Source organism: Lathyrus oleraceus, chromosome 5 (genome assembly GCF_024323335.1).
Source record: "Lathyrus oleraceus cultivar Zhongwan6 chromosome 5, CAAS_Psat_ZW6_1.0, whole genome shotgun sequence".
NCBI lineage: Eukaryota > Viridiplantae > Streptophyta > Magnoliopsida > Fabales > Fabaceae > Lathyrus > Lathyrus oleraceus.
In genome coordinates, this window is record NC_066583.1 from 628,651,944 (window position 1) to 628,674,550 (window position 22,607).

At 32.3% G+C, this 22,607-nt stretch overlaps 2 protein-coding genes across 2 annotated transcripts; one reads left to right on the forward strand and one right to left on the reverse strand.

The window, feature by feature from the left end:
• Positions 1–1,241: 1,241 nt before the first annotated feature.
• Positions 1,242–4,844, reverse strand: LOC127087315 (seed linoleate 9S-lipoxygenase-3). The gene is made up of 9 exons (NM_001426925.1): positions 4,568–4,844; positions 4,201–4,487; positions 3,881–4,121; positions 3,468–3,791; positions 3,255–3,340; positions 3,019–3,126; positions 2,619–2,923; positions 2,266–2,529; positions 1,242–2,187 (listed from the first exon to the last, which is right to left on the reverse strand). The coding sequence occupies exons 1-9, from the start codon at positions 4,782–4,784 to the stop codon at positions 1,434–1,436; spliced, it is 2,586 nt and encodes an 861-aa protein (NP_001413854.1). The 5' UTR covers positions 4,785–4,844; the 3' UTR covers positions 1,242–1,433.
• A 12,285-nt stretch (positions 4,845–17,129) lies between these two features.
• LOC127087316 (telomere repeat-binding factor 4) lies at positions 17,130–22,123 on the forward strand. Its single transcript, XM_051028199.1, has 6 exons — positions 17,130–17,444; positions 17,546–17,760; positions 19,794–19,878; positions 20,959–21,048; positions 21,498–21,786; positions 21,884–22,123. Exons 1-6 carry the CDS (start codon positions 17,295–17,297, stop codon positions 21,913–21,915), a joined length of 861 nt encoding a protein of 286 aa, XP_050884156.1. The 5' UTR covers positions 17,130–17,294; the 3' UTR covers positions 21,916–22,123.
• Positions 22,124–22,607: the final 484 nt, after the last annotated feature.

The window sequence follows — 22,607 nt, forward strand, 5'->3', positions numbered from 1 at the left end:
ATATATGTAATAATAAGAGTACTTTTAGTTTGTGTGCTTAACTCTATCGTTTCCTAAATTTTTCAATACTTTTTATTCCTTATTTTTACTATGTTGTTATCAGAAAACAAGGTAAGTGAAGCAAACTGCATTTCCACCAAAGTAACGATGTTCTTAACATGCAACCAAACTTCAGAATTATTTTTTAGCATAACAATCCAATTAAAGTGTCTACAATCATCAAGAGATGTTAGAAAGCAGCGTGCAGTAAATTAAATGTGTTACTTGCATTAGAAGTTATAACAGGAAATCAAATTCATTACATCATTCTCCCTTTACTTCATGGTCTCATTCATTGTGATTTCAATGAATTTAATATCATGGTATGCTTGAATAACTTATGCTGACTTGTCAGTGTTATCGTTAAATAGAATACTAAATATTTTTTTGTTGTCATTGTATGTTATTTTGGTGGCTTCCGCCTCTGGCTTACAATCTGGCTTTGTTCTTTGTAGATTGACAATGAGGAAAAAATTACTGTGATTGATTTTTGCATTAAATGGTTTCTCTGTTGCACCGTAATGCCAAGATGCAAGAGTCTCTTCCTTGTATAGGATTACGTCTTTCTGAATTCTGTTTAGTGAAGATGGTGACTCGATGAGAAAACCTGAATGAAGCAGACGATTTAAATGTTGATTCTTTACATGAAAATCATGAAAAAGGGGAGAGCTTTGAAGCAGTTGAATCTAGGAATTCTTACAAAGACAAGGGTGGTAGGTCATCTCACAATTCTAAGATTCAGATGCATAAGTGCGAGGCCTTGTGCTATAGACCGTCTTGAACACCCTCAAAGACGGGCCTATTGGGAAGTAGAGGTAGAAAAGATACATTGATTCAGTTTTGAGTTGTAGAGAGAATAATTATATTCTTTAGGAATGAAAAATTTTCCTTTCTATATTATGTCATTCTTGCATGCATGGTGAATTGTTTAACCTTCTAATACTTCTATTTTACAAACTTTTGTGTACGATACTTAGTGATACTCACCACAATATTACTTGCATCGACCTGGTACACTTTGTTTTCACCAACGTAACAAATTTCTCAGCACGCAACCGAACGTCAGATTTATTTTTCAGCATAACAACTCGAATAAACCGTATACAATACTCGAGTATTGTGAGAAAGTAGTGAAAACCTCAAGAATTATACGAAAGAAGCAAAAGTCATGAAGTATTAGTAGAAAGGCAATGTAAAATTTTACAAACATGATTATTTTTATTATTTAAAAACACTTCATTACAAACACAGATACATTTATTAATGCTCAACATGAAAGCACTCAAATGCATGCAAAAGCAAACTGAGGCAGGTAGGTGAAGGATTATAGACTCCTTCTTCTGCATCTTTTATTCATAGGTACAATATATATAACTAAGGAACCATAGATCTCTTCAGATGGAGATACTATTAGGAATTCCTCTAAAAGTTAGTCCTTCTTTACTAGAAGGATAGAGCAAAGTATAAGGCATCTCAACCGGTCCATGACGATTTCTTAGCTTCTCATCATTGTTTCTCTGAGTGAGTTTCTTCTCAATTTCAGCCAACTTGTTTCCAAACTTCTTAAAAGCCTCTAATGCCCTTTTATCCGATGTCCAATTCGGATTGTCTCTCTCCCCAAGGTACAACTCATCGGAAGCATGCCTCGACAATATTTCTATAACAGAAAGATCAATAAGAGTCTGAAACTTCGGCGTAATTGTCTTCAAGTAAGCCTTTTGAGGACTTTTCACTAGCTCCTCGAACTCAGCTGAACCTTTCTCAGGCATGAATCGTCTACTAAGAGTTGGACGGTTTAAGATTAAACCTCCGTAGGAATATTGCCCGAAATTAACAGCTGCGTGAAGAGCTGAAGCAGTCCATATGACAATACTGCAAACTTCAATTAAGTCTTCTCGAGTTTGCATCTTAGGCCACCACGGCTCGTTTTTCTTGTCACCGTGACCGACCTCCACGAGCTCTTTCCACCAAGCTTGAAGTTCAGAATCTTGCCTAAGTTTTTCATCTGAGGTATAGTACAAGGAGACATAGTCTTGAACCCATGTCTTTATTATAGCCCATATCTCCAATCCATCAACAGCATAAGGATAATCCTCTACCACAAGCTTAACACCACATGGAGAAGATGGATCCTCAATAGCCATTCCTCTAAAACAACAATTTCACATTATAATCAACATAGAAAGTTCTTTAAGTTTATGTCTTATGTTTGTGTAAAAATGTTACCTTTTTATAAGATCAGCAGGCAATGCTTGCTCTGTGAAAACCCAATTCTTGTAAACTTTAGAAGACATTTCCATAGAATATCTTCCCCACAAAAAAGTTTTCTCGATGATACCGCCGTCGTTGACGAGGGAAAGTCGAGCGAGAGAGTTTATATTCATTGTATCGCGATAGTGAGGATACAAAAGTTTATAAATCGGGTGAAGACAACTCAGATGCCTGTTAGTTGCTATGACAAACGGCTCAACAACTGCGTGAGTATTCAACCTATTATCATCAAAAATCGTGAATCAATTCATCGATATATATACATATCAAAAGTTATAATTTATATAATTTATCGACAAAATATATACCAATGGCTAACAAGTTGATGGTAGCAGGAATCATTCACAATCACATAAGCTTTAGCCAATAACCAAATGGAACTTTCAACGCCTTCTAGCGCAGGTTGATAAACATAACTAACAGCACCGTGTTCATCTCCTTGAGGGTGTGGTAAACTCAACTCTATAGCCAGTGGCTTCAAATTTTGGTTATTGTTCAAGAAAAGGATTGTTCTAGTAGCATAAGCCTTTGTGGAAGTTGAGTTTATTCTCCTTAAGTATGGCATAATTGAGTCATGATGATCTAGCAGGAACAATTTCTTGTTTTGAATTGCCTTTAGAATAATCAAATACAATTCTCATTGTTAATCATAATAATAAAACTTAACAAAGCATAGAAAATAATAGAATTCATCAAGCAAAATTGTACCTCTTCTACTGTGAGTCCTTCTAAATTAGGCTCTAGGTGCTCTTTGCTTATTTTACTAGTGTGATCACCATAGATTTGACTGTCAAGCTTGCTTCGCGGAGGAAACTCCTGCAAGAATCAAACAACGATCCTTCATTAGGTCGTCTGTCAGACCAACAATCCGGTTCAAAAGAATAAAGAAACAAAAAAAACGCGATATTTAGTAACAATGCTCGGCCAATTGTATCTACGTCTACCTGAAGACAGCATATCACATTTGGATTTACTCCAGCAAGCATTTCTCTTGCGAATTCTTCATCAGTCATCCATCCAGACCTACTTACTGTTCAATCAATAATATAGACTAGTAAGATCATGTTTACATAAAAATACTTTTTGCAGCTTATAGTATAAGCGCTTATCATGGCGATTTTAGGCATGAATATTTTTAAGGTATGAAAATGAAATACCTTGAATTACTTTAGGTGGTGGATATTTAAGGGTATTTTCACCATCGGTTCGAAAGATCTCCTTAAGCACGGGTAACGGGCTTATCTGGCTAAGTATATTTGTTGGCAGCTTAATTCCACCCTCATACAATCCATGAACTTCATCAAAGCTATCAAACTCATTTGGCGTGAAATTCAAATCAAAGAACACAGATTCTAATGCAGGAACCACGTTTTGAGACACAGCTTTTAATCCATAAGTGAGAAAATCTGATGACTTCAAGTGACCAAAAGCTTCATCTCTTGGAAGATACACATAATCACTTCTACTCTCACTATTAGGATCTGCTTAATAGCAATAAAATAGTTGAAATGATATTGTATAGTGATAACTGATAAAACATTATTCATACTCAATGTAATAGAAGTTAAACCTTTTCTGGTTGGTTTTCGACCGGTTCTCCCCCTACGCGGATAAGGATAGGTTTCAGACCCTCCAAGAACCGGACGAGCATGGTTCTCACCCGAATCCGGATTTCCTAAATCATTATAGACATCGTAATCATAGATCCTTTCCCATTCTTTGCGCTCTCCTGTTCCGTCTCCTCTTAAATTATTCAATTCTTCTTCTCTATAATGGACTAATGGAGCCGGAGTCTCACTCGGAAGATACGTCTGCAACACAATTCTTCTATTATCTTCCTCATAAGCCTTAAAGTTCAAAAGAAATATACAAACATAAACATATATATACCTGATTCGCAAAGAAAATGCGATCGATTTTGTGGTGTTTGGCATTATATATCCAAGAGTTGCATACAAAGTAGATACTTCCATGATTTGGAATGTCATCAAGAGTCAAACTCACAAGAAAAAACTCAGTTTGCATAAAGTTTTTGATATAAAATGCGCCAGGAATTCCCATATCATCATCCCATTCAAAGTGAATCTTAAAAGCAGATTGTCCAGCTCCCAAAGTTGGTAATGAAGAAATTATACCTTCCAGAAAAGTAGCTTTTCCAAGCTTCCCTTTCCCAGTCGCTAACAAAATACAAATAAAAACAATTAAATACAGAATCAAAATTCATTTTCAAAAGCTCAAAATGTTATAGAAACTGTACCATCAGGTTTTGTTGCACTGATCAACTGAAGAGAAACAGAACGGCCTAAGAAAGCAGTGAGATTATCAACCGTGGAACCGAGAATGTCGAAGCCTTGACCGATAACACCACCAACAGTGGTTAAGCTGTTTATATCCAACACATTCTTTCTCATCAACACCACTGTCCCTTTTATTTTATGGCCTCTATTCAGAATACCAGTCACGCCTGAAAACATCTTTGCTTGCAACTTAGTAACAGAAACACTATAATATATGATGATGATGATGATGATGATGAGAATTAACTAGTTTGTGAGGATGTGAAACATAGCATAGCAGTATTTATAGAGAGGAAGTACTGGTATAAGAAATTGCAGAATTTAAATTTTTTAATAAAAAATAAATTATTTTATTTATTTTTACGAAGTTACCAACAAAAGTTTGTAAACTCTCATGCGTGCATGCAAAAGAACGAAACAGGTATCAATTCCTACTTAGATTTACTGTATCTGAGTTTAAACTTTGGTTTGAATATCTTAAAAACAACTCTTATATATTGTATATTACAATATAGAGCTTACAAATTGTCTTTATATATATATATATATATATATATATATATATATATATATATATATATATATATATATATATATATATATATATATATATATATATATATATATATATATAAAGTGTTTATATATTCAATATATAATATTCAAATTCAAACATGCTATCAGCTCTAGTTCAAAAACGATTCGCTTCCGCATAAAAAGTTTTAGTCGTTTAATTGCTTTTTTTTTTTTTTTTTTTATATTTTTAAATCAAACCCACCTTCATTGCAGTGTTTTTTTAAAAACCCTTGTCGTTTTCATTGAGGTTTTTTTTTCCGTCGCTTCATTGCGGTCATTTTTGATTAAATACCCAATTCTAGGGTGAGATAAAATGGGTTATCCAAATACCTTTTTTTTTATTAATATTAAATGATTAAATAATAAATTATCATATTTATTTCATAAAAATTATACAATATTTTTATCTTCTTACAAAAAAAAATAGATAATATATTTTTACTATTTTTTAGCATCATAAATAATAAATGATAACATTAATAATAAAAATTATCATAAAATATTACGTAGTAATAAATTATAGTTGCATTACATACAATCGTATTAGCATCAAAATAATCAACGAGTGAAACATCCAAATTTAATTAAAGTCATGGTTCACTAAAATACTAAATGTTAAAGAGACTAGAATTATAACAACTGAGTTAATATTTATTAAAAGTATTAAAATTACAATAATAAATGTTTGATTACTGGGTCAGTGAGTTTTTTGGATTCAGGTCCGATTTTACCTGAGATCTGATTTTTTTTAATGGGTTTTTTGAGTTTTAAACTCATACCCATCAAATTACTCGACCCAACCCATTTTTTGGATTTTTATGAGTGGGTTTGACTGAGTTTTGTGGGTTGGTCCAACCCATGTACACTTCTACTATTATTCACCTTTGTGCACTATTCATACTATTGCACCATTTTCGTCTGATTTTTAATCTCACCACCCAAATCAACACTGTCGCCTTGAAAAAACGGTTTAACCCAGAATTTCACCTTTGTCAGCTTCGCCACATGCCACCACTCTTTGGCAGCAAAAAGAAACTATCAAAAAAAATCTCCCGTATTGGAGATCGCCTTGTTTTTTCTCTATTTTGGATGCTCACTCTTCTATTTTAGTAATTTAGTTCGTGGGTCAATTGAAACTCGTTTTTATTCATTTTTTCTTGATTTTTTCCATGACTAGCGTTAGAGATGAAATGCTAGTTGAAAATAATTTTACCATTATGGCTTATCAGAAGAAATGAGAATGGACCTAAGGAGAAAAGAATGGTGGAAAGGTGTGGTGTATTTATTGCAACAAGTCTTGTCATGTTCGAAAAAATATTGGAAATTAAATGGAAAGTATCCTAATAGAGAATGGGGATAGGAGAGAGACTTATCATAAAAAGGAAGACATACACGGATGACTGATAGTACTACTGGATGTAGTCAAGAAGGAAGGGTGCAACTTAACCCAAGTGAAGTAGAAAATGTAAGATCTTTTCTCAATAAGTTGGAGAAACCAACAAGTACTTGTTCTCTAACACATATAGGTATATTTTCATTTCCCTTTTTTGTGTGGCAAATCTCCATTTCCGTTTGGATTAATGCTTCAGATATACCCTTTAAACAATATTAGATACTAGGTTTTGGAGCCACTAACCACATGACACAATTACCCGCACACTTCTCCATTTATTTACCTTGCCTCAATATCAGAAAAACATTCATTGAAGATGATACTCTTATAATTGTAACACGTCAAGAACGATTCAAATTAACTCATCCATTACCTTTAACAATGACCTTTATATTCCAAAATTGTCTAAGCCTAATTTCCATACAAAAACTCACAAAAGACCTATCATGTAATGTTATCTTCTATAATACCTCTTGTGTTTTTAAGGACGAAAATAGGGGAATGATGACTAGAAGTTCTAGATAATGGAGTGGTCTTTACTACTTGGATAACAAAGATGCAAGCTCATATTTTCTCAAGAATGATTCCTTTTTTCCAAAATAAATAAAGACCAACAAGGAAAATGTTTCCTTATCCTGTTGTTGTCCGGGTCATCATTCTTTTAGAGTAATTAAGTGGTTATTTTTTGTTTTATTTAAAATATTAGATGTTTAGAGTCTTCATTACGAAGTGTGTAAGCTTGCTAAACACAAGCATGTACCTTTTTCCGTTAGTAATAAAACCAGGCCCAGCCTTTAGCATGAGCAAGAAGTGCTATAGCACTGGGCTCAAAATTTTGAGGGGCCCACATATTTTTTTTAATTACTACGAATATATATTTTACACCTGTTATTTTAAAAATAGGTGTTAAATCATAATGTTTTCGAAATCTATTTTACATCTGTTTGTTAAAAATAGGTGTAAAAATATTATTTTTTTTCAAAATTTATGATTTTGCACCGTTTTTTTCAAAAAAATAGATATAAATTCATATTCTTTTAGGCCAATTTTTAAAATTAGATTGGGCCCCCCGGATTGATTGGGTTGGCCCTGAATAAAACGAGAATCAATCCATTTCATCTTGTTCATGCAAATGTGTGGGGTTTATCTAATACTTCAAATATATTAGATGGTCATTGGTTCGTAACTATTATTGATGATTGTACTCGGATTATTTGGGTCTACTTATTTAAACAAAAATCAAAAGTTAGTCATATGTTTCCTCAATTTTTCTCGATGGTTAAAAATCAGTTTGGTATGAGTATTAAGACTCTTTGGTCTGATGACGCCAAGAATTACTTTAATAACAAACTTAATACTTTTTTTTTTCCAAAATTAAGGTATCATTCATGAGTCTTCATGTGTTGAAATACCCCAACAAAATGACACTCTTGAGAAAAAATGGACATTTTTTAGACCAAACATGTGTTATACTATTTCAAAATAAAGTTCCTAAGAAATATTAGGACGAGGCAATTTTAACTGCATCGTATCTCATAAATTATTTATCTTCTATTGTTCTTGCCTCAAAAAATCCTATGAAAGTCTTATCCTCATTTTATCCTAATGTGACCACCTCTAGTAATCTTACTCCTAGAATGTTTGGTTATATGACGTTCGCCCATATCTATAGTGATGGTAGAGGGAAACTTGATCCAGAAGACTTAAAGTGTATCTTTATATGATATTCTTCCACCCAAAAGGGTTACAAATATTATCATTCATCATATCATAAATCATTTGTCTCTCGAGATGTCACTTTCCATGAATAATAAAGTTACTTTGTTCAAACTCATCTTCATGGGAAGAATATAAGCAAGGAAGATAAGTTCATTCTACTTCCTGGCTTACTCTCAGACCAGAAGTTGAGGTTGCACTATTAAAGAAAATGCTATCACAACGGTTGTAAAAGGGATACCACCATGTTGAACCAGTCGTTGTGAGGTAAGGTGTGATTGTATATATGATGCTTTCCACCGCGGTCATTCGACCATGATTATAAGCTTGTAACGTTCTGCCTACCACAATGGTTACTTTAAACAACCATTGTGATATTCTACACTGCAAAATATTTAACAACGGTTGGTATAAACAACCGTTATGATATATACAACGGAGTTTATTATAAATGATGTGAAATGTTTATTTCGTCAATGCTCACTAAACATAACCTTTCAATTTTATCTAGAACATTATAATATGACAAATTAAGTTATATTAGAAGAATAAGTTCACATTCAATGTTTGACAAGAGTTCTTCAACTCCTTATCCCTATTTTTCTCTTTAATATTTAGAACTTTGTTTAACGACTGTAGATCTTATACCATCCCTTCCTACACCTCTAGTTCATTTTGAAAAATATTATTTGTTTTGCAAACAAAAATAGATGTGGGGAGGGGACGGTTGAAGATCTACAATAATTAAATAAAGTTCTAACAGTTAAAGAACAATATGCAGATAACAAATTAAATAATTCTTGTCAATAATTGAATGTGTACTTGTTTTCTAATATAACTTTACCTATCATATTATGATTTTCTAATGCAATATGAAAAGTTATATATCCGATAAGGGATTGGAAAAACACTCAAACCGCATAATATAAAATAAACTCATATTTTAAACAAACATTAACAATAACATTCATAACAACAAACCATAAACAAAATACACGAAGAATGTTTCAGAAACTTACATGTCTCATGATGGCATCCACAATGAAATAAGAATGAAGTTGAAGTTAGAGCTGCAAACTTGTGTCTATTTTGAATGAGTGTCATTTTGGATCTTTCACAAAATTTTGCAACGCTCACTTTAGCTTCGTCCTCTTGTTTGAAAACAACATCCCTACCTACAAGTCAAAACAAGCAGAAAGTTCAAATATTATGAAACAAGCTATTGAAACATAAACAATAATAGATAAACATATTTTGTAACATAAACTATAATGAAGACGAACCTGTAAAATAGTCATTTCCTAAGATTTAATCAAACAAAGGAATACTTCGAAGAATACGAGTTGGCTGGATACGTTTGGGGTTTCCATATGAGAGAGATGAGTGAGAGAGATGTTAGGGTTTTGTTTTGAGAGAGACGGGTGAAAGAGATGTTAGGTTTTTGTTTTGAGAGAGATGATTGTAATGTACTGAAGCCAGATATAATTCCACTTATATATAAATAAGTAACATATTTCACCACAATTGAAAATACAAACCGTGATGAAATGGTTGAAATGTATACCACAGTTGATTATAACATCTGTAGTGATATAAAAGGTCAAGCCCATTATGTCACAATAAATGGAATATTGTTGGTGTTGGGATTCGAACCATTTCACTCCAGGTACCTTTCACTACGGTTGGTACCTATGACCATTGTGAAATGTCCTTTAGTAAATACAAAAAAAAAAGCGCCCAAAAAAGAACTAATATAACGGTTAACAAGAAGACCGTTGTAAAACTGGTGTTACAAAAGGTTTATTTTGTAGTAGTGTTGAAACTAGTAGTGACAATGTTGAAATTGAACTTGATTATGAAAAGGATGAAAATGTTGAAATTGATGTAAGATATGGAAAGAATTTAGTATATACGAGAATAAAGACCATTCCTAAATCTACTCATATCTATGAGTCTGATCTAATATTACATGAGGTAAATTGTGTTGGTCTTTCAAACTTTATGGTTCAATTTCTGAGTTTTCTCATGAATAGGAACCAGAATCCAACTTAATTTCACCACCACTACCATCACACTATGAAGATTTACATCTTCCAATTTCCCTTATAAAAGATACTAGAACATGTACAAAAAAGTCATTTTACCCTCTATCGAACTACTTAAACTTTGAACATGTTTCACCTACCCATAAAGTCTTCCTCATAGATCTAAATATTGTAACACTACCTACCTCTCTATCTGATGCATTGGTTGGCATGAAATAGGAACAAACCATGGATTTAGAGATTGAGGCATTGGATAAGAACAATACTTGGGATTGGTTTCTCTATCAAATGGAAAGAAACATGTAAGGTGCAAATGTGTATACTTTGTTAAATATAAGACAAATGAATCTATTGAGAGGTACAAGGTAAGATTGGTAGCCAAAGGATTCACTCAAACTTATGGAGTAGATTATTCATAGACATTTACTCCATTTGAAAAAATGAACATTATCATGATGATATTATCTTTAGTAGCTAATTACAATTGGATCTCAATTTTATGTAAAAAATTCATTCCTTCATGGTGAACTTGAAGAAAAACTCTACATGGCGTACCTCCTGGATTCCTTGAACATACTGCCGTGAATATTGTGTACAAGTTAAGAAAGTATTTATATGGACTAAAGCAATTGACACGAGTTTGGTTTGGAAGATTCACTAAAGTTATGGTAGTTTTGAGCTTCAAACAAAGTCAAGGAGACCATACCCTATTTATTAAACATTTTGAAATAGGGTAGGTATCTGTGTTATTTGTGTATGTGAATGATATTATAGTCATAATTAATGATGAGGAAGGACAATAATTGTTTGATAAACACTTAGTCAAGGAACTTGAGATTAAGACTTTGGGAAATTTGAAATACTTTCTTACAATTGAAGTTGTCCACTCTAAAAAATGAATTTTCATATCTCAATAGAAATACATTATTGATCTTTTGCAAAAGATTAACAAGACAACATGCAAGCCTGCAAATACACCAATAGATCCAAGTGTAAAGTTGACAAAGAAATGTATCAGAGATTAGTCAAAAAACTTATAGACCTCAAATATACTTGACTGATGTTGTTTTTGTTCTTAGCTTAGTCAACCAATTCATGCACCAACTCTTAGTCTGTCAATTTTAGCTGAAAAAGTCAAGAAATAATTCTAATAACCATTTTGGAAAATGCTAAGTATAAAAGACTTAATGAAAGGCTTCGACATACTAACTATGTCGACTATGATGGTTCGGCTGACCTATCAGATGAGTCGAGAAATAGAGTATTCTAATGTCCATGAAGACTGGTTTGGAGGAGTCTTAGGATAGATCCACAAGATTATGATCACTCACTCTTCAAAACATGTCCAGAATCTAAGAAAGGGTTATACAAATTAGATATTTAACAAGTGTCGAGTTCGACACTTCCACCAGATATTGGGACTTAAGATATTCTTAAGTAAAAAGATTAAGTGATGTGAATGTGTATCAATAACACTATAAGAGTCAACCAAAGATTATCGACAGAGGCAGTTAAGAGGTTCAAATCGGTTATTAGTGTAGTTATCAGCATGATGGTTGATTTTCAGCAGTTTTATCATTGAAGACACGTGGATACGTTTCAGATCCCGAAGATCTACATGTTGTCGACGATTACTATTGTATTAGTATATAAGTTAATCTCATTGTATATGATATATGTCGCAAATTTCACCCAATCTCTGTAGAACTAAAGTAGTCAAGTCATAGAGATAAACAGTTTGTGATAAATGTATGAGTCTGCGTCTTTCTTTTAAATTTCTTTAAATCTTTTCAATCAAAACTTTTATTTTATGAAATTTATTATGCATTTTGTCTATTTTATTTCTTTAAAGCAATTACACATTGTTTTAGTTCAGTTTTACATTCAGTTTGTTAACTTTCAAACATTTAAGTTTTAGTCACAAGCACTTTTCTTTGCACTTTTCTGTACAAATTGTCTTTGAGATTTTTTTGAGTTTAATCGCTTAAGTGAACCAAACTTGTGATTGTTTATTAAAAATGTCAATAAACACCAACCAACAGAAATTCATTTATAAGTTGCGCTATAAATTGTACAAAATTTAAAAGGAACACCTGGTAGAGGAATTTTGTTTGAGAGAAATGAGAGTGTGGGTCTTGAAGCCTATACTGACACCGACTATACAGAGTCAATTATGGATAGGAGATAAACTACAGGTTATTTCACTTTCCTAGGTGGAAATATTATGACGTGATAGAGTTAAAAATAAAGTGTAGTATCAAGATCTAGTGTTGAAACATAGTTCAGGACAATAACACAAGGGATATGTTAATTATTATGGTTGAAATTGACCTTATAAGATTTGAGGATAAAGTGTTATGAACCAACGAGACTATATTGTGATAATAAGTCTCCTATTGGTATATATCATAACTCGGCGTAATATGACAAAACCAAATATATTGAAGTTGATTGACACTTTATTAAAGAAAAATTAATAGTAGTTTTATTTGCATTTCATATGTGTCCTCCTACGATAACCTTGCCGATAACTTAAAAAATTATTTTTAAATTATGAATGATAAATATACATTTATCTACTTTAGGAGAAAAAGTGTTACAAATAATTTATTTTACTATTTTTTTAAATATTATTAGGGGTATTTTATGTATGAATCTTCTAAAAGACTCGTTATATTAGAATACTCTATCTTAAGTGTTTATGATTGAAATATTTTTTTATTTTATGGATTTAATAAAGATACTCTCACAGTATAAAAATATTTTTGAGTAGTTTTATTGTTGAAGAAGCATGGAAGCAAGTTAGAGCGTTGGAACCCACTTAGTGAGATACGTTTCAGATCCTGGGGATCTCCCCGTTGTCGAGGATTACTATTTTATTAGTATATAAGTCGATTTCATGGTATGGGATCTAGGTTGCAAATTTCACTCATTCTATGTAGGACTAAAGTATCTAAGTCATAGAGGGAAACAGTTTCCGAGAAATGTGTGAGTTTGCGTCTTCCTTTTAAATTTCTCTAAGTCTTTTCAATCAAAACTTTTATTTTATGACATTTATTATGCTTTTTGTCTATTTTATTTCTTCAAGTAATTATGCATTATTTCAGTTCAATTTTACATTCAGTTTGTTAACTTACAAGCATTTAAGTGTCAGTCACAAACACTTTTCTTTGCACTTTTCTGCACAACACTGTCTTTGAGATTTTTTCGAGTTTAATTGCTCAAGTGACCCAAACTCGTGATTGTTTTTTTAAACACCAATCAACAGAAATTCATTTATAAGTTGCGCTATGAATTGTACAATACTTGAAAGAAACACCTGGTAGAGGAATTTTGTTTGAAAGAAATGAGAGTGTGGGTCTTGAAGTCTATACTGACACCAACTATACATAGTCAATTATGGATAGGAGATAAACTACACGTTATTGCATTTTTCTAGTTATAGAAATATTATAACTTGGTAGAGTTAAAAATAAAGTGTAGCATAAGATCTAGTGTTGAAGTAGAGTTCAGGACAATAACACAAGAGATATGTTAATTATTATGGTTGAAATTGATCTTATAAGATTTAAAGATAAAATATTATGAACCAACGAGACTATATTATGATAATAAATCTCCTATTGACATGGATCATAACTCGGTACAACATGACAAAACTAAATATATTGAAATTACCTGAAATTTCATTAAAAAAAAATTAAATAGTTATCTTATTTGCACTTCATATATGTACTCCCACGAAAACCTTACTGATAATTTAAAGAATTATTTTTAAGTCATCAATGATAGATATACATTCATCTCCTTGAGGAGAAAGAGTGTTATAAATAAATTAGTGGTCATTTATATTTGAATCTTCTAAAAGACTCATTATATTAGATAGTGAAACATTTTAATTTATTTTATAGATTTAATAAAAATATTTTATACGATCATTTAATGAAAATATATTATTCTACTATATCATATAAATAAAATTTAAAAATTTTAATTTAATTTAATAGAATAAATAATTATTATTTATTAATAGTATAAAATTAATTTAGAGTGAATCACCTCTTTTCTCATATTTTATTTGATTGCGAAATGAACACGTTGTATTATTAAGTTTATAGGCACTTGGTGAGATGAATAGACAGGTGTCAACCACATTGAATGTCCACACACACCAAAGTTCTATTTTTTATTTTATTTTCATAGTCACTATTTTCTCATTATAAAAATGATTTATGCTCATTACCAAAACCTTGCTGCGACTGTGTCAATTGTCTTTTTATTTAAAGTTGGGTGTGAATCTAGAGGCAGCCACATGTAGAAAAGTCCAGGTCGAAGTGTGAGGTGTCTAATGGACTCCATGCAAGAAAGACAATCAGCGCAAAATGCCATAATCACCGCATCTGCAGGAACACATTCATCTTTCAATTCTAGATTTCTCTATTTTCAAATTAGATTCTTTGAGCTCCTTAGGCTTATTAATTTAATATTGGAATAACCTATAACTATTGGAATTTAAAATGTAAATTAAGAGGAACCATAAAACGTAACCCTGTAAACCCTGTAATTCAAAATTTGTATTTTATATTAAACACATGTGTGCATTTTGAATAGGACATCATACTTAGTCCTTACCAAAATTTAAAATCGGTGACATTTCATCAATCATAACTTAAAAGAGGTTCTGAAATTCAACTCAATCTTTAAATATGTAGTAGTGTTAATTTTTTAGGAAGACCCCAACTCAAGGGTTAGTCTTAGTAGTTGCATTTGAATTATATTTTTTAAATTGTTATTATTGTAAAATTGTTTTTCCTTTTTGCCATCCTTAAATTTTCTAATTAGTCTTTTGTATACTATTTATTACATTTTTGTTGGAATTAACCCTAATTTTGGAGATAATCTGAATCAATCTTGATTGAATTAATATTTCTGATTGATTCGTTCTTCTCGTTCGTCACTCGTCATTTGAGTGATTCAACCACACATTGGTTGCAAGATGATTCCGCCACACAATAATTTGAGAAGGAAGAAGTTCGTGAAAGTGCATCGAGGAAGAAAAGAGAAATTAGGGTTTTGGGAGAAAGGGGAAGAAGATGAATCAAATTCTGTAGAGTTTCTCTACGCGTTTATTCTAACTGAACTTCTCATTTTAATACACTTACAATAATATGGTACATTCCTATTTATATATGAGATTACTTGCACACCAAATAATCTCTAACTAACTAACTAATAAATGTTAAGTTTTAACTCTGTCGAGGTTAACTCCTTTGATGACAACAACAACAACAACATACTTCGACAAGTTGTATTTGACTTTCTGTCGAATACAATTAATACATACTATGTTCGACTCTTTCGAATACAATTAATGTCTCAGTTTTATTCATGTGATTTTAGAGCTTGATCCTATATGTTCCATGACAATGAAGGGGCAAGATTTGAGTATGAAATAGAGCATCCACATGGAGTAAAGAAATAGTCGGAAAGAAAAAATAGGGCAAGGTTGCTGGGATGAGAGAGAGGACGAGGATGCAAAGGTGACAAAGGTGGACACAAAACGTAGGAAGAAAGGGAAAAAAAACTAGGATTGGTACGAGATTACACAATAACACATACTCAAGGGATCACATTGGATTATGGAAGGACAATGAATAAGAACAAAGCGAAAATAAAGCTCAAGGAAAGCAGAGAGATAGAAGGCCGGAAAGATCAATCCAAATCTTGAACATTTTCTTGGAGCAATGAGTGACTATTTGAATGATTTGTTTTTAATAGCTATGTTGCCATAATATGGATTTTGAGAGATTCAAAGATTTTTTTTTTGAAGTGAGCTCTATTTAAACTAGTCCGTATTTCATGAAATGAAGAAAGACAAGACACCAATACTTAAATGAAGACATCAAGATTTCATTATCCGTAAGTTTAATCCAACTTTTAAAATTCATTTATTTTAAAACTTTGTTTTCATTTGGTTCTGAGATGGTTTTTGACTTGATTTTATGATGTTTGTTGTGTATTCTCTTTTTGAAAGAGAGTCTAATTTCACCGCCTTTTGCTCTGTTCTCAAGTCCCTGAACTTACGAAGTCTTGTTTCGTTTATGTAGTATATCATGTTCTCAAGTCCCTGAACTTACGAAGTCTCGTTTCGTTTGTGTAGTATATCAATTAGTTAACATACCTCTGAGTCATTTCTTATTAACATAATGACATTGAGTTCTTATTGTAACCCATGTTACTGAATCAACTGCTTTTTTTGATACCAATAATTAAAAATTATTTTCCTTTGATTGCTGTATCAAAAGCCAAATCACAAGCTTCCGATAAAAAACGAACAGGTTTAATAAGATTTGTAATATAAATACTTTTATGCTTTGCCAATATAAAATGTGTCATTCAATATCTTTTTATCATTTATCCCCACACTTTATTTTTGAAAAAACAAAATTGAAAAAAAAAAGAAAGATCCAATAACAATAAATAATTGTTAGATGGAGATTGAAAAAAAAAAGAAAGATCCGATAACAATAAATAATTGTTAGATGGAGCCTTCATAGACGCATCCGAATATTGAAATTCAAATTCTTACAATAATTTTGAAAATTCGGCAGAATACGTGAGATGGGCCTAGGATATAATGAGTAATCCAAAAACCATAATGGGCTAATCCATTTTGGGCCATATTACCAAAAATAACCCTAGAGCTAAACAAGCTGAGGCCCGTTTTAATATTTTAAAACAAACCATATCTAACGGCCACGATCAGCTATTTAAGTGACTGCTTCAAAATTCGACTGAACGCAATCACACTAGAGAGAGAGAAAAAAAAACTCCATAACATGGAATAGTATAAATAAAAAACGTGACGAGAAAGCGTCAATAGCAGTACTCGACTCTACTAGTACTTCGTATTCACCTGTTAAATCCATCGAAACTGAACCTCTTTGGCGCTGCAATATGGGAAATCAGAAGCAGAAGTGGACGCCTGAAGAAGAAGAAGCTTTGCATCAAGGCGTTCAAAAACACGGTACCGGAAAGTGGAAGAACATTCTCAGAGACAAAGAGTTCGCCGAAAAACTCTGTAGCCGTTCCAACATTGATCTCAAGGTTTTTTATTTTATTTTATTCTCTAATTATTAGGGTTAGGGTTAGGGTTTTTGTTTCTTTAAATTTTTATATTAATTTGTTATCGTTGATTCATTGTTCAGGATAAATGGCGGAATTTAAGCGTTTTTCCTGGTCAAAACTCTAAAGATAAGTCTAGGACTCCCAAGGCGAAATCGTTAGTTATTGCTTCTGCTCCTGCTACTCCGGCTTCTGCCCCTGCTACTCCAGTTAATGCTACTCTGCAAAATGTTGCTCCTGCGTCTCAAATTCAGACTCCTACACACCAGCCTTCTCAAATTGAGGATGCTCCTCCACAGTAAGATATTTTTTTATACATTTTTTTATGCAGTTTCGTGAATTGAGTGTGCTCATTTGATTTGGTAATGGATGAAATAAAAGAACGTTGATTGGTCGGGTTGTATTGTATTGTAGTCCAACAGGAATAAATCACATTGCCACATGAACCCTTTTGAAATTGTTGTATGTTAAAATAACTGCAAAGTAGTGAATTCTTGTTAGGCGTCGGTGTAAAACTAGTTTACACGGATGGTACCAGTTCCATTTTCTAGGATTGTATATTTAGTGCACAAACACCAATGTGTGATTTGGACTTTGGAGTCCATGATATAAAAAAATCATGCATTTGATGCCGTCGTACAATTTTGATAGTTGGATCAAGATTGAGAGGCCCACCATGTAACTTTGGTAATTGAGTCTAAAATGCCTAGTTGGAATGTGAGCCTTATGATCTTAATTAGATGGTTCGAATTGGTGAATGCATGATTGTGTGAGTACATGGAGTCCAAATCGGAAACCCTCTATAAAACCATGAAACTCCAGGAAATTGGAGTGGAACGACAATCTTGAATCACGATATTCACAATGAAACAATTTTCTACCCCACTTGAACCCTGAGTCGGTACTTGCATTTTTGTGGTACGTTTGTGAATTGGTTCTTGTCAATTCTCCATTTAATCCATAGAATTGGAAAATAGGTAGGTGAGGATCGAAGATTCTACGTTTTTATTAAAGATGAAGGGTTTAGGAAAAAGGGAAAATTAGGAATATATGGTCTTACTTGCTGTTGGAAATAACTGCTTGCAAGTTGCTTTGGTACATAAAAAAATTGTCCTTTTGTGTAGGGTAAAGTAAATGATCTGGATCCTGGAGGATTCATATACAAGACGAATCTTGAACTTAGTGAAAATTTCTTGAATAAGGAGAGAAAACGAAGGAAAAACTAAGAAAATTGAATAAATTAGAAATAGAAAGGAAACTTACAAGGCGGAAGGAGATGGGAAATGGGAAGGAACACAATAGCCACATTCAGGATAAATGATAATATCGAATTGCAAATCTGCCACACGAAATAAGATATTCTTGATAAGAATCAGTGTCTTAACATAAGGTGATTTGTTCTTCAAGATGATCCCTTATTATCTCCACCTTAGCCCTTGTCATAGGGCCACCAACCCCTTTGATACCCACTTGTTGAACCTTGAAACACTCTCCTTGCTCCTTATTAGTAAAACATGGAATTAATTGAATTAAATACATAGTATGCTACAATTTCTCTTCATGGTTATTTATTTATTTATTTTATTCTCCATCTATCCCTATTTATAAGATCCTTTGGCACTTTTTAGGCATATTAAAAAAAGTTTGTAGTGTGATTTGTGTCTAATTTGTGTATGACTATTACTAAACTACTGTGTATAGATGCATTCAATGCTAACTTTTCATATTCCAAAATAAAATTTGGTAGCATAAATAAATGATAGCATTTGGAAAAAGAGTAAGAAATGTATCAAGAAATTTGCAAAGGATCTATTTAGGGACAGACAAAAGTTCCAAAAGGATCTAATAATTAGAGAAGGATGAAATAGCAAATTATGAAAAAACTTAAATGATGTCCAATCACCCTAATTAGTATTAGTTATACTAGTAGTATATTAGAGCATATTACACTCAAGCGTACTGACTATGCATACCCATGTACCAATACTTAGTAGGAAACATACTGCATACCTGTACCCATATTGCATACCAAAGAGAGTTGAGTGCTTGATAACTCGACACCAAATATTAATAGGATAAATTACCAATTACTACTGTTAAATTTGTGACCGAGTGTTCTGTTTTTAACACAATTTTGTGTTGCAGTAAGACATATTTAAGAACTTTTCATTGTCAACATGTTTACATCGCTTACTTCTAGCTGACCTTCATAAAGTATTATATTTTTTAAAATTATATAGACTTCTAAACACAATGTCTTATTTTTCATTATTTGTCCTATCAATTAAGGACATATTATGACTGCTTCTTTGTACTCGTCATTTTTATCAGGTACAATTCAATGATTTTTGAAGCTTTATCAACAATCAGAGATGCCAATGGGTCCGACTTGAGTGCTATTGTTAGCTTCATTGAGGTGAGTCAATTTTCTTGGAGTGATGCCTTTCTTGTGATCACTATTTTTTGTGGATTGGTTGAATGACTTGTTTCTAGATCATGTAACATAGATTTTATGAATTGAATTGTGCTCAAAGATCTTTTGGATTGAATTGCTGCTGTCTAATTGGGTTCTATGACCCCTGAATACTTGACTTGCATAATACTATTGAACTAGTTTATTTATGACGATACATAATCCTTATAACATAAGGCTTATTTGTGAATTTAAATATCCTTATGCCGTCTATACATTACATTCAAAACATCAAAGTATTTTCCTTCTGGTGGAAAGGTATTTTGAAGTATTCATTGACATTTGTGTAATGTGTAATGTCAATCATTTGGGTATAGTATGCATTTGACTGTGGCACCAAACTCTCTCATTTCTTCTTATTAGCCAACATGCCTTATTTCTCCCTACCATCTCTGTCCTCGACTTACTCACTAACCAACTTTAATTCCTTCTAGGCTTCAACTAATCTTGTATAGGACTAAAATAATTAATGGTTATTTTAGAGGGTTAAAAATGTTAATTTAAACCTAGTTTTAATTGGGTATAATTGTAGTAATGAGATTTGCGCCTATGATTTCATAGAAACTATCCAATTTCTGTTCAATATCAGTGTGGACTTGCCATTTGTTTTACACTGGAGAATTCAAAATCCCTTCATCAACTTGAGGGCCTTCTAGAATTTTTGTCACGTGTAAATAGATTCATTCACTCTAGTATGATCTTTCAAAGTTGCATGCTTATTTTTGTAATAGTTACAGCTTATTTCCAGTTGTGAAAAGGAAAAAATATTTGCCATGTAGACAAACAATATTTGTTAGTTATGGGCATTTTGGCTTGCATAGTTTGTCAATTAAAATTGAGATTGTGTTGCAATTTCCTCGCTTTTGTGCTTAGGCAATGCCTTTTCTTATGGGGCTAGTTGGGGGACTTGGGGCAGAAATATAGTATACTTTGCAGCATCTTATGTGCATATTATCTTTTAAATATGGGATAGTCTGTTTTTATTTTATACTTTCTAAGGAATAATGACTCATAATACTGCAGCAAAAGCACAACATTCCTCAAAACCAAAATTTCAGAAGGGCATTAGGTTCAAGGCTAAGAAGGCTTGTTACTCAAGGGAAGCTTGAAAAGGTAATTAGTCCTCTGCGATGCTTTAAAGAAATGTATGTGTTAGAGTATTATATTATCTGTATTTTGCTTTAAATTAGTTCTCTAGGGTTTTTGCTAGACATGCGTATGTTGGAAAGCTATTTTGTATCAACAATAATACTTTGTTTTGTTTGGAGTAGATGTTTCTCCTCCTTTTTGTTTTTACTCATATATATACTTCAAGTTGTTTGGTAAAGAATTATAACAGGATATACATAGGCCCACCTTTTTTGGCACATAAGGCAAAATTTCGCATGTTTAAGCTTGTTTTCTTGATTCTATATTGTTTGAGGGAAGGAGAGGGTGATAGAGAAGGGTAAAATAGCCTGCCGATACCATGCTAGAAAAATTGAACTAATGAAAAAACTAACTGTATAAACTGTTACAGCCACTCAACAGATTAAAACTATTCCGTCATCTTACACCCGCAGGTACAAAATTGTTACAAAATTAAGGACACCCCAGTGGAGACAAAGCCGGCTGTTGACTCAAAACCACCTGCACCAAAAGAAATGAATTCGCCGGCGCCAGAGGCATCTAGTACTTCGGCATTTGATAATGCAATGAGGGAAGCTTCCGAAATTGTAGCATACAGAATTGCTGATGCGGAGAATAAGTCATTTTTGGCTGCTGAGGCAGTCAAGGAGACAGAAAGATATGCAAAGTTTGTTGAGGAAAATGATGCAATGTTAAAGTTTGCCGAAGAGCTTTTAGAAAAATGTACTGCAGATAAGCAACCCTATCTACTCATAAATAAATTTTCCAAACATAGTTATGCAAGTAAATGACCATTGTTCTTTTGTTTTGATAATGACAGGCAAGCTTGGTGGAAGTTTTCGCTTCGCATAAATTGGTAAATGCTAGGCTTATAGTGTTTTTGTTTTTACATGTAAATTGGTCATCCATTGGAAAGTGCTTTTATGAAGCTCCCCCTCACCCCAATAGAAAATTTAAACCCCGGTTAGTATAATTTTTTTTGTCAAGTTCCTTTGAGACCAAAAAATTTATATTTTAGTACTTTTTTGGGAATAAAATTGGTTTATTTAGTTTTATGAAACTTTCTTTAAGGGTCTTAACTAGTAAGGACTTGTTAATAGTTGTGAAATTGCAACATATTCTTTTGATCCTATTTATTTATAAAAGATAATTTATTTTTTATAATCAAATAGATATATTAATTATTTAATAAATTTAAAATCGAAGAGAGTACAACGAGGGCATGTTAATGAAAAATATGGTATTCTCTGATCTTTATTGTCATTGCAAAGGAGAAACCAATGGAGAATTTTTGTCATTGAATTTTTGAAATGTTTTTACTAATTCAATCGATATTGCTTCTTGAAGTGACATTTTCTTTCGAAATATAGTAGCTTTCCATTTGCGCTAAAGGAAGATAAGTACTGTTCTTTAAAAACACATGTTCATTTTCTTTCACTTAACGTAGAATATTAATTAAATTCTGAATTTTTTTAATAAGTTCTTATGTACACATGATTTTTAGTGGGGGCACCGGTAGTATTACTTGTATTTTATCAAAATTA